The 22,092-nt window shown below is 38.3% G+C and overlaps 2 protein-coding genes across 2 annotated transcripts in view; one reads left to right on the forward strand and one right to left on the reverse strand.

Annotated features, from left to right (window-relative positions):
• The window catches only part of LOC149023237 (RING-finger, DEAD-like helicase, PHD and SNF2 domain-containing protein), an 82,553-nt gene extending 70,030 nt beyond the window's left edge, over positions 1–12,523 (forward strand). The window contains exons 17-20 of the mRNA XM_089143790.1: positions 10,068–10,285; positions 10,461–10,612; positions 10,938–11,196; positions 11,720–12,523. Coding sequence (XP_088999916.1) covers positions 10,068–10,285; positions 10,461–10,612; positions 10,938–11,196; positions 11,720–11,971 — 881 coding nt within the window. The 3' untranslated portion in view covers positions 11,972–12,523. The remainder of the gene's footprint in view (positions 1–10,067; positions 10,286–10,460; positions 10,613–10,937; positions 11,197–11,719) is intronic.
• A 5,515-nt stretch (positions 12,524–18,038) lies between these two features.
• Positions 18,039–20,676, reverse strand: TFIIS (transcript elongation factor IIS). The gene is made up of 3 exons (XM_089142768.1): positions 20,584–20,676; positions 20,294–20,465; positions 18,039–19,084 (listed from the first exon to the last, which is right to left on the reverse strand). The coding sequence occupies exons 2-3, from the start codon at positions 20,456–20,458 to the stop codon at positions 18,101–18,103; spliced, it is 1,149 nt and encodes a 382-aa protein (XP_088998894.1). The 5' UTR covers positions 20,459–20,465; positions 20,584–20,676; the 3' UTR covers positions 18,039–18,100.
• Between the last annotated feature and the right edge of the window lie 1,416 nt (positions 20,677–22,092).

Genomic DNA, 22,092 nt, shown 5'->3' on the forward strand with positions numbered 1-22,092 from the left:
ATAACCCTCCTCCTCTCTTCATCATCGCTTGATTCCTCATCAACATCAAGAGTAGGTTTAGATAGCACTATATCCTCAAATTCCCTTTGCTTTTGTGCCATCTCTTCCTTTTTTTGTTTCCCTCCCCTTAAAGTTGCTGCAATTGTTTTTTGGACTTCATAAGGAACCCTGGGACACTTGGCAACATCTTTATAACCACCAGCCAAATGTTGCTTTAATCTGGTTGAACCACCAGAATTCAAAGTCTTGAGGCAATACTTGCATCGGGATTTCTTCTTGTCGGCAATAGTGGATCCCCATGTTGCCAAGCAATGTCCCGAGTCCCACTACCAGGTGCCGCCACTCCCACTAGTTGCCATTTAAGATTCAAATGTACAGCACCGAAAGTCTGAAATACATACATGAATCATGAATATTCCCAAATAATCATTAGAATAATTTTTAGATACATAAAAACATGTAAAAACAATTTATAAAACAACAAAACACACACTTTGTTCTAAGATAACATATATACACTGCTCAAACAAACATGTTAGTATTTTTAAAATAAACTACATAATATGAGCATCATTTAAAAAAAAAAACAGATAAATTTTTAATAACATATTATTTTTTATAATTATTTTATGTAAAAATAATTTATAAAACAACAAAACACACACTTTGTTCTAAGATAACATATATACAATGCTCAATAAGACATGTTTGTATTTTTAAAATAAACTACATAATATAAGCATCATTTAAAAAAAAAAAAAAGATAATTTTTTAATAAAATATTATTTTTCATAATTATTTTATTTAATTATTTAAATAAAAAAATACAGCAAGCATGATAATCAAAATATTAATACATGAGATTGTAGCCCTCTAAATGTAGTTTAACATAAATAATAATCACATTCATATCATAAGTATTTATTTATTATCTTTAATTTTAATTTTTTAGATAATATATTTTTAAATACGAAAATTAAAAAAAAATTAATAACAGAAAATTAATTTTTTTTCCATGAAAGTGTAGATCTAAGCTTGAACATCAACATATATTTATATCACACTCATACAATCATTGTAGAACCTTGTATTTGAAAAAAATCAAATTTGGAGGAAAATCTTACATTTCTTGAAGATCCCTTGAAATATGCTTGAATCACTACAAATATGCTTCAATTTGTTGTTGTAGATGAGTTGATGATGTTTCTATGTTGAATCCCCAACAAATTCCGGCCAAATTCCGGCCAAAAATGAAGTTTTCCGGCCAAATATGGGCTTCCAGCGAGATAGAGGCGAGAGAGAGGCGAGAGATGCCTCTCTTGAGCGAGACAGGGGCTTTAAAAAGCCCCTAAAGCAGCAAAAAAAGTCCCGTTGGCGAGATCTCGCGAGATGGGCGAGATCTCGAGCGAGATCTGCAATCTTGCAAATCTCGCCAGAGATCTTGTCTCGCCTTTCTAAAAAGGCGAGATATCTCGCGAGATCTTGGCGAGATCTCCCACCATGGTCGCGACCACCATATCTTGATTTATCGCCTGGTCGAAACCGCCTTGAAACTAAGATTCCAATCCTTGAGTCCAACGATGACCAAGGATAGAATGACAACAATTAGGACCCCATCCATCTAAATGAATTAAATGAAAGATTTTTTCTTTATGAGGAGGAAAATAACTAGAGCATTTTTGTTGAACAAAAATGCACGCTCTACCCCCCCAAACCAAAAAAAAAAAAAACCCAAAAAAAAGAAAGAAGAAAAAGCTCATTCTTATTTCAATGTAACTAAATATGGAAGAAAGGAAACTGGCAGAGGGTGACCTGGCCCTTGATGGGGAAATTGAAACATCTGACTATCTGAGTTGACAAAGTGAATTTGTGGTGTTGGTGAAGATGTTGTGCAGTTGGAGGAGCCATATGGTCAACTAGATAGAGACCATTTTGCACCTTACCATGTCTAGTCATCCTCTCTATCACCAAATCTTGTACAACATAACGAGAAGGAAAAAAGGTAACTTTGTATTTCAAATCCCTAGTAATACCACTAATGGATAAGAGGCTAGTAGAAAAGGAAGCAAAGGTAGAGGTAGAGGTAGGGTGGAAAACAACAAATGGACCCAGGAAAAGGATCCATTTGCCACACAAATTGTTTCTTTCCTAGAGAGGGGTATATTGATGGAAATGAGTGGAAGAACTAGTCATATGACCTGTAGCCTCGGAGCTGATGATTCAAGAGTCCGGTATATTTGTAGCACAAGAAGGTAGAGTAGATATACCTGATTAGGCCTAATGATTTCCAGAGGTAGTAGAGGCAGTTGCAGACTGGTGGTGGTAGTGGAGGTTGTAGTAACTGTTGGAGAGCTTGCAGTTCTTTGTTGGAGAGCTTGGAGACTGTATCAGTAGGACAGTGAGATTCAGTTTGATTAGTCAGTGTATTTCCTTGATTCTTTACTCGACCAACCTTTCATTTTGCTTCAAAATCTATGGGCTTCCAGTGCAGTTTCTATCATTTTTCTTTTGAATGCCATGGTTTGCCACAATGTTCACACTTGATAACTTCTTTTATTGCTTTCGTACTACTTCCGGTTTGAGTTTGAGGGTTGACCTGTTAGGTGTAGAGGGAGGAAGCAAATAGTTGCATGAGGACAGTATTTGTGTGTACAAAGGCATATGATTCCTATATGGTGGGAGAAGGAGGATTCTGGATTAGAATTTGAAGCTGAATGGGATCATGTTCGATATTAAGTCCAGCTAGAAAACCGTACACCCAAGTCTCATCTAGGTGCTTATGGTATGCAGCAATGTCATCAGTATTGTTAGACTGAAAGGTGTTGTACTGGTCAATCTTTTGCAATAGTGCACTAAGAGTGTTGTAATATTGAGTGTGTCATCTCCTTCTGTTCTGTCTCATGAACTTTCCTATAGAGTTCAAGACTTGATCCCTCCAACTTTACCATAAGTCCTCTGAGCAACAGTCCAAATACTAGAAGCAATATCCGATAGTAGAAAAGTTTGATGTAACTCTAGTTTCATAGACCTAATTAAAAAGTAATGTAACCCAGGGTCTGGGTTAGATCCTCCAGGACCCTCTTTGATAAGACCCAGCACCGATTAGGGTTAAGAAAGGTTTGGTTAGGGTTAGGGAGGGAGTGGGGTTTGCTGTTCTACAGTTCAGAACTGATATTCGTGCTGTTAGCGACTTCAGAACTTGATTCTAAGGCTTGAGAAAGATGTGAATGGTATGAGTTTAAAGTTTGCAGAAGTTAGGGAAGAAGATGAAGTGCAGAATGTTGGTGTTAGGATTTTGGGGTTTAGGCGATCCGATCAGGCTGAAAGGGAGGGAAGGGTTAGAGGGATAAGGTTCCTAAAGTTTGGGATAGATCTAACGGTTAGGTTGCTGTAGATCTGACCTTGAATTTCAGGTCTACTAGGAAGAAGTCCGCAAATTGCAGAAAATTCCAGAAAAAATTAGAAAAGGGATGATAAGGGCATTAGGGTCATGGTTTTAGGGTTTGGGAGGGTGTCCAAGGGTAGGGAAGGGGTTGGGATTGTACTTGTTTGATGGGGGAAGAGTAATCTCAAAGGCTGCTGGAAGTTTGAAAGTTGTTGAGCTGTCGCCAGCTTGAAGATGATGAAGATGAAGATGCTGCTGGAATTTGCTGAATTTATTGAGAATTACTCTCCAGCCCAGGCCGCAGGGTTTCCTTCCCCATGGCCCAAGCCTCTAATTTACTCAGCAATTCAACCTGCTTTATTCATCATTAAAGAGGCTATTTATGGCCAAATTACAAGACACTTTGACTCAACTTGGGAGTCCTTAAACTGATTAGGATCCAACTACTTTAAGACTTGGACTCTAAGTAACAAAGACTTAGTAATTAAGACTCACATAACTGACTGTCCAAACAGAAAACAACTCTTAAAGATAAGATCCCTTGGATAAGGTTTTTTATCGCAACTAACCAACTAACTCCAACTCAACCGAAACTCTTAAACAAATCAAAATTGACTAACCAAAATGAAAATATAAAATTAGATCCCTGACCCTGGGATCGAGGGGAGTAAAACTAGACCCATATTCAGCCCTAAGGGAGCAGGGAAAACTGATCAAGATACCCGTGGGGTATTCGGCCAGCTTTAAGTGACTTTTTTTTGGGTCAGGTTTTTGGGCCCAATTTTTGGGGGTCCAACCATGGTTTACATCATTAAGGCTTTCAGTAGAGAGTTATGTGTAAGCCATTGATCCTGAGCTAGTCTATGGTTTCTTGGTTTTACAGCAGTGTCATTATTACTCCCTAGAAGTGATGTAAATCATCCCCAGGGGCAGGGGCAGCATAGGGCCTAGGGTTACTTCCCCAAACCCTGTGGCCCCTAATCCCACCTGGGGCATTTTGGTCATTTTCTGTAAAATCGTGGAGTCCAAGTTAGGTGCCATTGGGTCCAACATGCTGGTAGGACCCTAGATCTTTTCTCTCTCCCTTTTTTTTTTTTTTTTTTTTTTTTTTTTTAAATAATATTTGCAGTTGAGTCATTATTTTGCAGTTACTGAAAAGTCCTTATTAGAGTAGGATTCCTAATTTGTGAAGGAATCCTCTAGCATTGTCCTACTTTTTGTGGGGATTGTATATCTAATCTCAAATTCCAAATTGGATCCTTGTGGAGTGAGATATGATATAATCCTTGTTTGAGTTAGGAGTCTTTAGTCAAGTAAGAGTCGTACTTAGAATTGGATTGCAATTTAGAATCCAAGTTGGGTTCCTAATTGAGTCTTAGTGTGTTTTCTTTTTTGAGGCTTATCTTCATTCTTTGTAATTGACAAATTGAATTGATCAATTAAATATTGGTTGAGAGTCTAAGAGGAAGAGAATTCATGTGTTTCCCTGGGGAAGCCTGCGGCAGCCATTAAAGTGTGGATTTCTGCAGTTTCTTCAATTTTCAGCAAGGTTTCTTCAACTCCAGCAGCTCCCTTCCACTCCCAAGTACAGCCTACCCCAGCCCCTTCCCCCCCCCCCCCCTTCCTTTTTCCCTGCCACCCACAAGCTCCCCTGCCCCCCTTCTTCATACTTGACCTAAATGTTTAACCTATTTTCATATTTGACCTAAATGCTTAATGTTTGGGCCCATATGATAACCACCCCAGTACCACAAAATATATTGAACAAAGGCCCAACCCCCATATATAATATATCAACCCTAGGCTGATTTCAAAGGAAAATAGCCCAATTTGGTGCTCAACCAGCACCAGTCCTCATTAATTTAAGTTATGGTTGGCTGAGGGTAGGCATTTCCTTTTTTTAGTATATGTTGGATTCTATTAGGAGTCTAATAAGAGTTTGTATAGGAGTTAAATTAGAGTTTGCATTCATGTAAAATTCTATTCCTTGTAATAGTCTACTTTCCACTTAATTATAAATAGAGGGCTTGAGATCATGGATCAATAAGCCATTCTACTACAATCGTTTATTTCAACATGGCATCAGAGCCTAAGTTCGATTGATATTCTTCAAATTTTTTTCAGTAAAACCCATCGCAGGAATTTTCTGCAACTGTAATACCGTCGTAGAGTTCTTTCTTCTGCAACATTTGCAGAATTTTTTCTACAACCATCGCAGGTTTTTTTCTGCAACTATCGCAGAAACTCAAATTCAGAAATTTTCTGCACTTATCGATCTCCAAAACCAAAAGGAGGGAAAGGAAAGAAGAAGAGAAGAGGAACCCTGCTGATACCACTGCTGCTATCGTCAAAAACCCTGCTGCTACATCGCTGCTTCCGCCATCGACCAAAGAAAAAAAAAAAAAAAAAAAAAGAAAGGAAGAGAAAGAATCGATCTGCTTCTAGCTTCCAGGGATTGTGAGTTGTTTTCCATAATTTGCTTTCACCATCGCCTCTGCCTCTCTTTGATTTGCAATCTGTTTTAAGTCCCTCTCTTTGATTTGCGATCTGTTTTAAGCCAGGGACGATGATGAAATCCCTTTAAGCCCATCGCTTCAATAAACCAGACCAGTCCTTTGGCTGAACCAGATTTTTCTCTTTTTCAAATTCCCAAACCAAATTTAGACCATATTTTGGTTCTCTTTGACCGAACCATATTATTTTTTTCTTTTCTTTCTCTTCTTCTTCTAATCTACGATTCTGTTAAGAAAAAAGAAGAAGAAGAAGAAGGGAAAAAGGAGATTTGATCATATTATTGTTTGGCTATTGCATTCTGCGACGTTTTAGTTTTTTTTCAAGGGGTGAAGACTGAAGAACTGCAGACAATTCTTTCAACATGGCAGCCACAAATGATACTACTGCTCCCACTGGATCCGAATATTTTCCCACTCTTCATTCTCTTTCGGTAAGATTTGACGGCACAAATTACTTGATCTGGTCTCGATCTGCTTACCTGACTATTGCTGAAAGAGGACTAGTTGGATACATTACGGGCACCACTATCAAACCCACTACAGCAGGTGTTTTACAGGATAAATGGATATCAAATGACTCTCTTATTATGTCATTCCTTTTGAATTCTATGCATCCAAATATTGCCCGGGTTACCTATTACTTGATACTGCAGCCCAAATCTGGGAGGCTACTACTGAAACATATGGACAGTTGGGGAATGATGCACGGGTTTATGAGCTACGAAAGAAGCTTCATGAGACTACCCAAAAGGAACTAACTGTGGCCCACTATTATGCTAAGTTGCGATCTCTTTGGCAAGAGTTGGATCATTATGGGGATTATCACCCCACTAATCCAAATGATGTGGCAACATATAAGAAGTACATTGATAAGATTCGAGTATATGACTTCTTGGCAGGTTTGAACGTGGAGTACGATCAGATCAGAGTGCAAGTCTTAAGTCGTTCTCCCTTTCCTACACTAGAACAGTCTTATGCTCTTGTTCAGTGTGAGGAAAGTCGTCAATTAGTCATGCTTCATACTTCTATTATGGAGAAATCAGCTTTACAGTCTGTTCACACTAAATCTGATCCGGCTAAGGAGATTGTCAAGTGTGAGCACTGTCACAAACCATATCATACCAAGGAAAATTGTTGGAAACTGCATGGGAAGCCTGCTGATTTTGAGCAAAAACGAGCACAAAGAAAGGGAACACCAAAGGCTAATCTTTTTGAGACAGTTTCCACCACACCCTCTGCAGACGTTGGTTTTTCACAGGAGGAGTTCGCTACTCTGCCACGTATTCTGCAGTCTTCTACTGCCGGTACAGCCTCGACCACTGCTTCCTCTACTACCCCTACCAACTCCTACCTTGCTACTTCAGGATCTGGTCACGGGGAAGGGGATTGGTCGTGGTAAATGGACTTTATTTGCTCGAGCCGATTGGAGGATCTACTTCTGCTTTGACTACATCTTCTAATCCGGTCCATTCGGTAATATTAGACCTTCATCAGTGGCACCGTAGGCTCGGTCAACCCCCTTTCAAATTTTGTCACTTTCTCTAGATTTGTTTTCCTGATACTTTCATCTTACCATTACAATTTCTTCCTTTCCTTTGTTATTGTTTTCCCACGTGTAAAGCTACACGTGAGGGGGAGATTGAAGATGTCTACAATTCAATGCCTTTCATGTAGACTTCCTTATGTAGAATTTGATCTTTGTTACCTTTGAAAGTTTGTCCCTTACCTTCACAATCTTCTACTTTGGAGATCTAACATTGCTATAGAGCTATCTTTTTGACTGTGCAGAACTTGATCTCTGTTAACCCTGGAGATTTGCCCCTTAACTTGACATCTTCCCTTCGGAGATCTAACCTTGCAAAAGACTTGTCGTTTGACCTTTGCAGAACTTGATCTCTATTACCTTTGGAGATTGTTACTTATCTTGACAAATTTTCCCCTACCTTTGGAGATTGTCCCTTGGCAAACTTTCCCTTTAAAGATCTAACATTGCTATAAATCAAAAGTTTCACTTTGGCTGTTTTACCCTAGCAATTGTTACCCCAAAAATATTTTTTCCCTCAGATTTGCGCAGAAATTTAGTCTTCTCAACATTTGAAGATTCTACCTTTTTTCTTGGGCGTTCTTCCTTGGAGACATAAAGTTGCAGTAAAGATGAGGAAAAAGCAAATGGAAGTCTATAAGGCAGAAGTAATCTATAAGTTTGAAGATCAAATTGCAGATGTTTACCTGGATAGATGTTTTATATTCTTTTTGGTCAAGTTGGGCATGTGTGATATCCATGCCTCAACTTGAGGGGGAGTGTTGGATTCTATTAGGAGTCTAATAAGAGTTTGTATAGGAGTTAAATTAGAGTTTGCATTCATGTAAAATTCTATTCCTTGTAATAGTCTACTTTCCACTTAATTATAAATAGAGGGCTTGAGATCATGGATCAATAAGCCATTCTACTACAATCGTTTATTTCAACAGGTTTTTATTTTTGGAAGCCAGGATTTTAAAATTTTTCATTGCCATTGGAGCAGTACAATTACATAGCATAGTTGGACAGCCACCTTCTCTTTTATTGCTCACAAGAATATTTTCAACCATTCAAGCTGCTGCCAAAGGAACCTACACTATAGTGTGAGTTTGATCCTTCTGATCCCCTCATACTTATTCTTCCATTAATCATCCAAACCTAATCTGACCCATCTTTGAAAATTGTCCATCTCCTAAGTTTCTTGACAAATTAACCAGTAATAACTAACAGCATCCCAACCATCTCTTGCTATCTTCTCCAAATCAATAGGCAACAATCTCTACTCAAGACATCCCAAATCAAGAAGTGGGAATTCACAAAACCTTCACAGATTCAGTCATCCATCTCACCATTATTCCCAATATCCCAAGGAAACCCTAATTGTCTCCATAAATTCAGTATGTGACCCATTTGGAACTGCTGTTTCCTTAAAGATTTTATTAATTGGCTCCTAGTTAATCTTCCATCAGTTTAGCGTTACATCAATATGTCCTATGGTTCACTACACCATGGAGGTCTATGGAACACCTCCCGTGGTCGACAGTAAGGATATCTGTTAAGGGGTTCCAAGATTGAGCATCCAATAAAGTCTGGTATGGTTGGTAGTCACATTGAGTATGCTAGATGCAATAAGATAAAGTAGGGAAGAGAGAGAAGATAGGTTTGGAACCAGCATAAAATATGGGCAAACTATGGCACTTGTTTTGGCCTCCTGACCTTCAGACAAGATGGTGTCAATTGCCTTGGGTCATGCCACACACGCCCCCCACCACCTCTCTCTCAGCCCGCTTCCAAATATTTTAAAAAAAAAAAAAAAAAAAAAAAGAAGGGGAAAAGAAATCCAAAATTGACCTACCTTGGGAAAGGAAACCCACAAGAGGTTCATATCTTGGGCTGTGGCCCAACTCATGGTATCAGAACCATTCAATGGGCAGGCAGTGAAGGTCTGGATTTGACCTTTGAGTGAAATGTGGGTCCCACAAAGACTTTGATTCCCCCAGAAAGGATAACAGAATTGGGTAGGGAAGCTGTCAGGCTCATAGGCTAACCTTGAACCACAAACCCCCCCCCCCCTCAACCCAAAAAAATAAATAAAATAATAAATAAAGACCACATCAATCAACCTTGGGGTGGATCTTTGGCTCTTTGCCCCTTAATAGGTGTATCTCTTGGGGTGTGGACCAGATCTGTGACTCTTGGCTCATCTGGGTGCTATGACAACTATGGCAATAACAGTTTGTTTCAAAATCCTGCCTTATGGTTTTACCGTACTAAATAAAAAATAAAAATAAAAGAAGGTACTTTTTGTGTTGGATGTAAGCTAAATCATAAAATCATAAAAGAGTATGTCATGTTGTTTTTGACCTTTATACCTTGAGTCATATCCTGAGATAGTCATAGTTGTTATGTACGGCTGCCAGATCTAGATCCTCTTCTTTTTTCTTTTTTTTTCTTCCTTTTTTTGTGGGGGTGCTCTGTGGCTCTGTGTTAGGTTTGGTCAGCCATTAGACACCCATATCTGCACCTCACGTTGGCAGTGTTGGCAGGTCTCATTGGCGTTTTCTCACGATGTTTGAGTTAAGCAGTATGTGTTTTTGTTCTGCCGTCGTTGTTCAGGTTGTGATGTATTTTTGAAATTACTTTTCAGGTTTGGTTGCAATGACAGAGCAGGGATTAATTCATCACGGAGAGACACGACAAAGATGGGTAATGTGCCCTATATGTCGGCAACGTACAGATATTCAAAATATTGCTCTTGCTGATGACAGACAAACCAAAGCCTATACTTCCTGCAATCCAATTTCTTTCCAAGGTCATCAAAAGCCTGAAGCTCTTATAGATGTTAAAGGTTCATATGGAACAAAGGTCTGTTTTTCTGTTCAACATTTTATTGTTCCGTTCACTGACTTCAGCTTATCCAGCCTTTACTGTCCATCCATTGCTGCTTCTTTTTTTGCCTATTTGCGATTGTCATATAGACTTACAGTCATCTCCACCTTGAAGCCTTAATGTTCTAACATTGTTGATCATGCATATGAAGATTGAAGCTGTCACAAGGAGAATACTGTGGATCAAATCTACTGATCCCAAAGCTAAAGTAATTGTCTTCTCTAGTTGGAACGATGTTCTCGATGTGTTAGCGCATGCTTTGGCTACTAACGATGTTAGCTGCATACGGATGAAAGGTGGCAGGTGAGATATGCCTATAGTTGATTTTGAGATTGGTTTGTGCTTTCTTCCCTGGAGTCTTTGATAGATCAAGATGCCAATCATTTCCATAGAAGAATAGTGGCTTGTTGAAATTTAGGGTAGCCACACTCTCCTGGTGACAACTGACACCTTGTACTCTTATGTGGGCCTATTCTTCAGAAATTCAGGTTTTCATCCCCCCCCCCCCCCCAAAGCGGTTTTTCCCTTTTCTTTCCTGGTCCTGGGTAATAAGGTGGAAAGTTTTATCAACAGAATATTATTAATTACCTGTGCGCTCATGCTTATGATTTGTAAATTGAACCTGCAGAAAATCACATGATGCAATCTCACAGTTCAAAGGCCAGAAAACTAGTCCAAGATGTATGAAAGATGACCATCAACCAGAACCAAATCCCATCCAAGTGTTACTGCTCTTAATCCAACATGGAGCAAATGGCCTTAATCTCTTAGAAGCACAGCATGTCATTCTTGTAGAGCCACTGATTAATCCTGCTGCAGAAGCACAAGCAATTAACCGGGTTCACCGAATCGGACAGGAGAAGACAACACTCGTGCACCGTTTTATAGTATGATTTTAACCCTGCTTGTGCATTTAACATTGTAGGCAAGTATGGAATATTCATACAAATATCTATTCTGAAAATGAGAGTTCTATTGAATGTTCCTGTTTTAATGCGTTTAACATTGTTTTCCCTTCATTTGAATCCATGGTCATCAAACCAGTTGCTGTTGAATTGGTAGTGAGGTCCTTGAGAATGGCAATCTTAACACTCCTGTCCTGATTAGCTGAAAATCTGTTTTGAGTTTAAAGTCAGTTATGAACTGGCTATCTATTTTGTGGATATTTATAGTATCTGGTGGGAGCTTAATCAAATAGTATGTCCTGTACTCTCAGATTATCAAGTTTTTAGATGTAACTGACCTCTGGTGCTACCATTTAACAATATAATGGACAAAATGAAGAGTTTGCTTCAAAGATATTTTCATTACTATTTGTTTTATCCTTCTGGCGATCTCTTTCAAGGTCCAGACACTCAAAGTTTATGGTAGTTGCATGATTACCTTTATTGATTCTGGCGTCTGTTACAGGTGAAAGATACTGTCGAAGAAAGCATTCTCAATTTGAATAGCAGCAGGACTACCAATTCTGTCATCAGCGGTAACACCAAAAATAAGGATCAGCCTGTCTTGACCCTCAAAGATGTTCAATCCTTATTCTCTGCAGCTTTGCCTTCCTCACAGCCAGAAAATGAGAATCCTTCTGAGAGTTTAATGCATCTGCCTCCTGCTGTTGCTGCTGCTTTGGCTGCTGAAAGGAGACTCAGAGATGGTTCAAACTGATCTTTAGTTACTTCTGAGGGAGCTGAGAACATTAGGGACCAAATCTTCTCATGGTTTTTGCTTGGCAAATGGCTGCATCAGTTCAGGTAGTGCTTTGCATACAAGACATCCTGGTAATTCAGTTCCGGGATCAACAACAGCAGGAACCTCCTGTCCTAGTTATGAGGGTCTGCCTAGACCAATGATCTCAGGTGGTTGGGCATGTCAGCACCCGTTTAGAATGTCACCCTTCCATTTTTCAGCTTCTCAAAGCAGGACTTTCTAATTATTAATGCCAATAAAATAAAATAAAAGTAGCAAGAATTTATTTTGTAACTTAAGAAAAAACATCATGGGTGACTTTCTTTCTTTTTTTCATATGTATTTTATCTAATCCCAATTTATTCTTGTAAATATGAAAAGTCTGGTTGTGCTCACCGATTTAAATTAGAGAGTAATAATTGACTGTCATAGTCTTTACCTGTATAGATTGTTTTGGTTCGCTCCAAAACTGGCAGATTTTCTGTTAAGTTTGTTTTTTCTTTTTCAGTTTACCCAAAAAAAAATGTAATTTTCTTAAGAATAATTATGATCGTGAGCTTAACAGGGGGGCGCCCTTTTGGGGGGGGGGGAAAAGGCGGGGGTTTGGAACCCCCACCAAAAACCAAAATTTTATTGGGGGAGGTTCCGGGGGGGGGGGGGCCCCCCCCCCCACAAAAATAATTATAATTTCCCTTTCCCCCAGGACTGATGCGGGTTAAATATGTATTTTTGGTGCGCAGGGCTTTTGTTGGTTTGTTTTGTCTTTCCTCAGTTAATGTTTATCTTAAGTGCATAATTTGATCATTTACCGTTTTTTTAGCTTTTTTTAACAAAAAGATTTGTTAAAGAAGGTTAAAGGGACGAATGGTCAAGGTTACACGGGGGAAGGACATGTGAAGAGTATAGGAAAGGGGAAAAAAGTATACAAATTTAGTGCAAATAAAATTGAGAGAACAGTGAAGGTTGGTAGAGTGGTAAAGAATCATATTTAGTAAAGAGGTTATGGGTTCAACCTTGTGAACGATTAAGAGTATGACTGAATGTCTGAATTCCTTTGACATCTAAATTCATCAATGGATTGCAAGATAAGTCAGAAGGGTATGCGGAGCCTACCATTGCTAACCTAGATTCAGTAGATGTCATTGGTTATGGTTCAAGGCTAGTTTAAACAGGTAGGTTCTCGCATTTATAACAATGTGACCTGATGTAGAGTGGCTTCTAAATCAGGTCCAATCATGGTTCTAGAAATTGGATCAAAACCAGTCATGAATATTTTTTTATCTCTCTCACATTTCCCAGAAACCTAGCAGTTTCCAAACCCAAATTGCACAAAAAAGAGTAAAACTAATACCATGTATTCAAAGTAAGCTTCAATTCTAGGTAGCCCTCTCCAAGTGATGCACTCAAATAGTACTCTTTTGGTAACTTTCAAGCTATTCCAGTTAGCCCTCCACTAGGGTTTTTTTTTCTTCTTTTTTTCAGATTTGATGTCAATTTTGATTCCAAATTTTAGGTATTTGACTAGTTTGCTAAAAGTTTTGAAATTAATTGAACGAGTTTAGTCAAACATTTTAACCTATCATATACTAAACTAGTCCAATATGCCTCATTAGGCTTGTTACAATTTCTCACATGCAAGTTTCTGAAAGTATATCCCAATAGTTGCAGATATTTTGCATATGAAGGAATCTTTTGAGTTGACCTCGTTTAGACACGTACTTCGTGAGACTAACATGGTGACAGACACCATAGCAAAGGACTGTGCACTCACACAAGATGCATTCTTAAATGTAAACTCTCCTCCACCGCATATTTACTGGCTTTTATTATTTGACTTGATATTACTTAGAACAGCAAATACAAAGAGCAATAGTATCTATTACTGCTAATGTCTTCTGATATTCTGTGGAAGATATAGATGCTATATAAGTGAGCCATTGTTGGAGTGTGGTTTGACTAAAACCATTAAGATTAGTATCCTTAATATTACATGTTATATTTACCAAAAGCGGGACATAAACTATCGGCCACTTGTTGTGATTCAGTGGTGAAAGTAGATCGAGCACTTCCTTTTCATTGCACCATATCTCATCTCGTTGAATGTTGTAGTGTTGTGCTTGGTCTATTCCATCATTTATCTCAAATAAGAGAGCTTAAATGATATTTTCCTTCTTAATTCCTTCTGTACTAACATACTTTAGCTATCCACTTCAAAATAATCCTACACTCCATTCGATACCGTTTAGCACTGAGTTATGTACCCTTGCACGCATCAAAGTTGATAATTGACTTACATTTATTGAACGAAGAAAAAAGTGTTTTTTTAGGGGTTTGGCTTCTTTGTCCATAAAATGATCCCTCTAAAGTATTTCTTCCTCACAGTGACAGCCCGCTAGACACTGACGCACATCCACTTATCCCTGTTTCTCCACCCAAAGAAGAAACAATAATTCTTCTTTGATAATCGTGGTTGTCACCATCCGGATTCTAAAGAATCCAAACTATTTCGAAAACGACTGAAATTTAATTCGTGACAGAAAATAAAAGACATTTCAAATTGATTTTCCAGAAAAAAGGGAAAACCAAGAGAGCTAAATTACTGGGATGATTCCTCTATATGGGGAATAGACAGGATGACAATTATAATGTCTAAGATGTTGGGTTTGGATATGTCTTGTATAAGTATTTGTAGTTGGAACAAGTTATAGGCTAGTTACTATAGGAATAGAATCTTAATTATATGATGATTAGGATAATAAAATGTAGCATTTTGTAAAATATGAAATGGTGTGATTTTCAAGAAAAAGTAGAATCTCGCTCTCTAGTAAACATATGCAATCTTGTGAAACCACATTAAATTTCTTATTGTGTCGTAAATATGTTTTACTTGTGTTCTTTGTAATTGTTCATTCATCCCCAACACAAAATGAGAGCAAAGGTGGTCAAAGTTGGGCAAAAAATAAGCATGGAGTCCCTCTTTTTGGCTTACGATGTCATCTAATATTAGCTATAGATCATCAAATAAAAGTATTATGTGATTGCATGGTTGTAATTGTTAGAAATGGATGCACAACCACAAAGAATAACATAGACAAAATACATTCACAACAATAAAGAATTCATCATGGTTTAGTAAGATTGCCTACCCTACCTGAAAGAACAAGAAATTCTACTGTTGCTTGAGAAACATCACTTTCCACCTCACAAATTGTCACGCTTTGCTTATTTCCCCGAGCTTACCCACAAAGACAATATTTATAGGGGACCCAATACTCTAATCCCCATATGATTAGTGATCCACCCTGTACTAGTAATTGCACGAGGAAGAGAAGAGATTTGGAGCTTAGAAACTCCTCTTTGCTGGTCACTTTGCAAGTGTCAAGAGTGAATGTAAAAAACTAAAAATGCATACTTCTTACTCATTTCCTCAAGGGAAAAAAAGTCATTTTTAGATTGAACACCTATCAAATATCCAATCATGTGGATTGAAATTTTTTTTCTCCATATGCATAAAAAATCAATATTCTTTTAAATTTAACCTTATTATTTTAGAAAATAGGAGTATTTAGTAAATGACAAACACTAATGGGTTTAAATGTAATTGTACTTCACCTCCTGTAAATTAGGGGTAAATTTCGCCTCTCTTAGTTTTGCTTGGAAACAACGCTGCTCTTAGCAATCAAAGACTCATATGCATTTTGGAGCCCAGAGCAAATATGAACAGTTGAATGAAGTGTTCATTCAATGGTCTAGATTTGCTTTAAAACCCAAAATGCATTTAGACCGTGCATTGTTGGGAGCGGCGCTGCTCCCAAGCACGATCCTCCATTATTGGTCACCCAAATTTTTGTCATGATTTATGAACACACCGCCCAGTTCGATAAAATACAAAAGTTGGGTAACGGACGCTGTCTTGCTTGTAGGATCGATGTTACTCCCGGCCCTATAAAATTAGCCAGTCCAAGTGTCCAAGTGTCCAACTCCAACCCATCTCAAGCCCGCTGGTAAAAGCTCTAATAGTTAGTGTTGCTCTAAATTAGCTGCCATGAATGCTCAGACCCACTTTCGTCTCCATCAAAACCAATCCATCACCACTGGTTATCTTCGAAGCCATAACAAGCCTTCACTTTACTCAACGTTCTCTTCTCACAATTCCTGGTTAGCTTGGTCTTCTCACAATGAAATTACATTTACAGGTTTATCGGCGACCTTGGTATTGCCAGAATCTGTAGCTCCGGTGGCATCATCGAAGCGAGAGGTGGTAACAGAAGCAGGAGTTGGAGAAGAAGAAAAAGAAGCGGAGATTATTAACGCAGAGGAATGGGAGAAGTTAGGATATGAAGTTTACGAGGAAGGGAGAGGGAACAAGCTCTGCAGAGAGATAAAGGGAATAGTGGAAATGACTGAGTGCTTGGAAGAAGCAATTCTTGGGAGCGACCAGGGGAGAAAGCCCATTGATTACAAACGCAGGGCACGTATATTCGACAATAGCTCTCGGGTCTTCCAGGCTCTGAAGCAACGCTGCAGTGTTCACAGTCCCTAACTTGTTTTGCTTTCTTCCCAACTAGTAATTCTAAGATCAATCAATCAAGATAACAAGTATGCATATGCATCTACTTTTCTCCCAACTAGTAATTCCAAGATCAATCAAGATATCAAGTATGCATAGGCAATCTACTTCTGTAACTTCAGTTCAATGAGAAGTTTCTACGCATGCAGCTTAAAGCAATACCTGTTTTTCGCCCCTGTGATAGAGAACAACTTGTACACATAGTGTCAAGTGTATCTAGCAGTTATTAATGAGGATAGAAAAGAAAACAAGTTCAAAAGCAGTCTTTAGTTTTTGTTATTTTTCTTATGGGTAGGGGCTGAGGAGAAGATAACACCAGGGAGGTTGGTTAGAGTCTTGATAAACTCACCGGGAGAGATATCTGTGACGCTCCTTTACCATACAAAAGAGGTTGATGAATGAGTCGAAATCACCTCCCTGTCCTGATGCTGGTGATATATTGTGGCGTGGGGCCATGTGTGAGACCCAATGGGCATCCCACCTATGAATTATTTCATTGATGCTCCAATTTAGATCCCACATAATATGTGTGGGGAAAAGCATCAGTATTACCTCGACAAGAGTTGATTGAGACTTGGTGAATCACCAACTGGGATCCACCTTTTGGCTCAGTGCTGATGAATTGGTTTTGATGGATTCTACTGCAAATCTTCTATCCACAATCCCTGTTCCAGTTATGGCAAGTAAATTTTGACTACTAGGATTAAAGAACATTCAAATTGGTAACCACTTGAAATTCAACCAGCAAGAGTGAAGAGTTCAAACCTGGAATCTCAAGCTTGCATATGGAAATTTCAATTCTTTCTTTTATTTGGGAGGGATGTGGGTGGAGTACATAGTTGGGATACCAGCAAAAATTCATCTAGAAAGTGATAAATATTAAAGAAGGAAAACTTCCAAGAGAAACTGAGAGTCTGAGACCATGATGAAAGTATATAATGTAAATAGATTCTAAGCTTCAGTACAGATAGCCCTTACTAAAGATGCCCCCACTTCTTACAAAAAAAAAAAAAAATGCCCCCACTTAACTCATTTTTTATATATAAGCACATATGATGGATGCTTCAATACTATGCAGAAAAACAAAATAAACAAGATCAGGAAAAAGAGGATGATGTCTGATATCGAAGTTGATGAAAGCAGATATACTAAACAACTGCCTTCAACTGGGAAAAAAACAACTACCTTGGGAAGTTAGTGAGCTCGGTGCCCCTGAAGCCTCTGCTCACTACGAGTTCTCAAGTTCAAACTTCTTGGCTGTTATCCTCTACCCACCTTACCTATGAATGAAAAAACAGAAGTAGATTTACTTCAACTGGAGGGTGTTCAGCAAAGTTCCAATTTCCACATCAAGAACTAGATTACTGAATGCCTGCCTCCTGAAGTAGATTCATCTTAATCTCTACATAAACGAAAAGCATTAATTTAAAAGGAAATCAAAGATTAAACGAACTAATTGTGGACATGATTAAAAAGAACAAGTATAGAGCTTGAGAATTCTACGATATACATCCAAGCCAATCTGTCCCAATGGCCAACTAACAAAACTTCCAATGGTTGTTGCAGTTTACACATGTTACAAAGGTCGTCATAGGTTCATCGGCGCTCCGCGTTTGCATCTGATAGTAAGTGCACTTCCGCTGCCCACATCTACCACACTTGAACTGATCTGTTGTGGCTTTTGGAGCATCAGGACGCTCACAATCAAATAAAGCCTTCTCCTTTATTTGGTTGTTTTGACATTTCCTTCTATCGCTTGCTAACTCCTCAGGTGTCATCACAATAAGTCTCTCTGGTTTGATATGTCCAAGAAGAACTCTTCTCCGCAAATCCGGGTTATTGCGATCTTGCATGTTGAACACGATAGATCTGTACTTTAAACTCTGTGCCCCAGTTCTCCGGCCTAGTTTATCAAACAATACCGACTCAACAGAGACAGCAACTTGGATTGGGTCACAAGCATTTACTTCTTCCCTAATTTCTTCAGTGGCCTCACTAGACACTCTCGAAAGGGCATCCGCAATAATTTCTCGGAGCTTATCACGTGCAGCGTCATTGCATTTGAACATTGAAGTCAGTTTTGGAGGACAATTGGAAGCTTGTAGAGGTTTCTTCATTCCAGAAGCTTGCTTGTCCTCTTTGGATTTGGATATCATTTCAACCTTAACACACTCAGTCTCATTACTCTTCTTGTCCAACTTGACAATCTCAATCTTTTCAACCTTTGTAGTATCTGAAAATGGAGCCTTCTCAGATTTTATTCTCTCAACCCGGTCAACCTTGGTAATTTTGGTCATTGCCACCTTCTCAATCTTCATGGGATCCGCCTTTTGGTCCTTCCCAACCTTGACAATCTCAGTCTTTTCAACCTTTGCAGAATTTTTATCTTCTGAGCTTCCACTACTCTTATTTCTGGCTGTTTCCTCAATGATTGCTTTTTTCCATGTCTCAATCAAGTCAGAAGCCAAGGCCTGGATCTTTGCACTAGGATGCCTTTTGAGATTCCGAACACGTTTTCCAACCTATGGTGAAATATAACTGTCTCAATTAGTGTGAAAACCATGAAAAGCACTGGGGTGGAATTGGCAGAAGGGAGAAGAGGGGGGGGGGGAGTCCACAATCAATGGAATTTTTTTTCTAATTTCCAGGTTCCTTACTGCATTTCTAAAATTAGTCAAGAAAAAGAGTTTAATGTGGATGTTTTGTGAATGCAAAAGATTAGCGGTTGGGGATCTGCATGTTGAAGTAATTCAAACATAAATATGCAATTTGGAAAAATCATATCCAGATTTACTGGCCATAAACCCTGCCAACGATATCTGCCCTGATCAAAGCAGTATTCAATGTTAAGTTTCAGACAGAGTCATGAAGCTTCAAATCAGTTTTGAAGATAAAGATGAATAAAATCTCAGATAGATATTGAAAATAAGCTAAAGGGAGAGGAGAGAGAAATAATGTTGAGATTTAAGGATCCCAGACCATCAGTTCAGGCTGTTTGGACCTAAATAGATTTTACATATGTAACTAAAAACCAGAATGGACTTAAGAATGTTATCTAATGTGGAAAATAAAGTCACTATTTATCAGTCGTCAACAAAAAAAATACTAAATATCATTCTCAAACCAGATTCGAAAATAAAAATCTCGGCAGGAAATCCACTCGGAAATCCAAGATCAAATCAGAGGCCTATGCTCCTTTAACAATTTTGAGTTCCAAGATCCTTCTTGTCCTCACATTTCTTCCGCCTAACTCTCATTTGGTCCAACTATTCATGAAGCTATCTATCAATTCGAAATTTCATAAAATTACACCAAAGAATTTGTAACCAAAACAATACCAAAAATTTGTGGAGGAATTTGAATCTTAACACATTCTAACTCGGGATTTTGTTTACATCAAACAAAACCAGTTAAGAGCATGCATGCACCACAATAAGCATAAATAACGTTATAATGTGCGGGTTACTGTTTTGATGCTATATTCGAATAAACCCTAACCACCACAAATGCCAGAACTTTGACTATAAAAAAATTAGCTCTTCATTGCATATTTAAAACAAAACAGAGGTTTGTCGTTTTGCTTTTTGCTCTAAATATTTTCAATCCAACAACTTAAGGGGCGAAGAATCAGGTATAACCTGGTCATGAATTATGGTCACCGAAATGTATAAGATATTTTAATTCTAAAAACTTAAAAGACAATCGAAAGCTCGACAAGGAGGAGATGATACCTGCGTTGCAATGAGAGTATCTTTTGTAACAGGAAAATCCTTCAGTTGCTTCAAAATGTCAATGCATCGGGCTTCCTCAGATCCACCAGAGGAAGACGCATTTGTTGCTGCATCATCCGCAGCTTTCGTCGCCGCTTCGAACAACTCGAGAAGTTCCTTCTCCATCTGTTCACTATCACAACCGAAACAATGTGAACAGACAAAATATAAGTCTCACTCCCTAGAAATCTCCTTAACATCTTTCAGAACGAAAACTAGAGACATGAAAATCAAAATTAACAGAAACCTACCGAGAAGAACGTCCACAACAGAGCCAAAACTTCCATAAATTACTGACACGACACCAGTCTACCGGGTGGGGTAGCTTCGAATCCTCTGCTTCAAACGGTCCATCGGTCAAAACCTATTTATTTAACCTAATTATTCTAGGAGTTGAGAGAGGCGAGATTACCAGAAAATTTTAACTGCCAAAAACACGTGACAGCCACGGACGAGATTTCTACCACGTGTAAGATATTATTTATACAAGTTCTTTTGTTTGAGTGGTCGCGAAAAACACCAGTGCATCCTCCACGTGTATTGACGGACTTCTTTATTTTATTTTTCTTTCTTATCCGATTCCTATCTGCGCCGTTTCTGCATGCACTTTAAATTTTTCGTCGGCTATTGTTCATGTTTTATGAAAATTTTTTACATCTTCTTGTACAACTATGATTAGTTAATTTTTTTTCCGAAGACTAATTAGGTTAAAATAAAGGACAAGAAAAAGAAGAGTTCTGTGATAAACACCATATTTAACATAAGATATTCTTGAAAAGCAAATAGGGTAGGAAGTTATTATGCAATAGGGTGACTATCAAGGGTCATAATCCTCTGTAGCACCTAAAGTACTGGTCATTCATCGGCCGCTACGGATTAGTGTATTGCATTTCATAATAAGTCCTAATCATTGGGTAAATTAAACATTCTATCCATTTTTAAACCGATATAACTGATATGGTTCATCGGTCAACCAAACCTCTCACTCTCGTTAGACTTCCAATCCATAAGGATAAATAGTTGTGAGTTGTAGAAGTAGAAGCTTTCCATTGCCAAAAGTATTGTAATTCGGATCTTCGAGTTTGAACTCAAAATCTTTGATCTCTTTCACAAGAGTTCGGATCTTGTTTCTCCAATAATTTCACTAGATTTTTTGCACCGAATGATATTTTCAACTTTGATTTTTCCCTTGGCTAAATCACGATTGATAGATACTTGAGCACTCAACATCCATATGAGTTGTAAAACTAAGGATATTCGAGGAAACTTTGTTGCTGCTATGCAAGCAAAAGCCAACACTGATGAATATACAACACTAAAACTCAATAGAGATACACTTAGGAAGAAAGAAACTAGACCAAATTCTTTTTTTATTTTTTTGGAAACCAAAAACTGGATCAAATTCAAGAGAAAATTTTACCTCTAAGACTGGGATTCTCAATAGAGAAGAACAATCTGGTAGATTGAAAGAGATAGAGAGTAGTCGTTCCCACTCCACGAGATTTTGGACGTGGAGGAGTGTGTTTGTTTCTAACTCTAGCTAGCAACGTTGACGGTGATTATCCAATTTTCCTTTTTTTTACTTTTTTAAAGAGAATCCAAGGTTGGTGAAGAATAGAGGTTTGGTTTGATCAATGAATCAGATCAATTGGATGGATTTAAATACAGATAAAATGTTAACTCATCCAACGAGTAGGGTTTATTATCAAACACGTGGCTATTCATTCGTAGCGGCCAGTGGATGACGACTAGTCCTAGCG

The sequence above is a fragment of the Hakea prostrata genome, chromosome 2, assembly GCF_041222555.1.
Source record: "Hakea prostrata isolate BN-2017 chromosome 2, UWA_Hpros_2, whole genome shotgun sequence".
Taxonomy (NCBI): Eukaryota; Viridiplantae; Streptophyta; class Magnoliopsida; order Proteales; family Proteaceae; genus Hakea; species Hakea prostrata.

Bases quoted from the DNA above. Each gene is read 5' to 3' on its own strand.
- TFIIS (XM_089142768.1), bottom strand. From the start codon at position 20,458: ATGGAGAAGGAACTTCTCGAGTTGTTCGAAGCGGCGACGAAAGCTGCG. The intron at 19,085-20,293 runs GTATCATCTCCT...ATTTCACCATAG, and splicing joins ATACTCTCATTGCAACGCAG to GTTGGAAAACGTGTTCGGAA.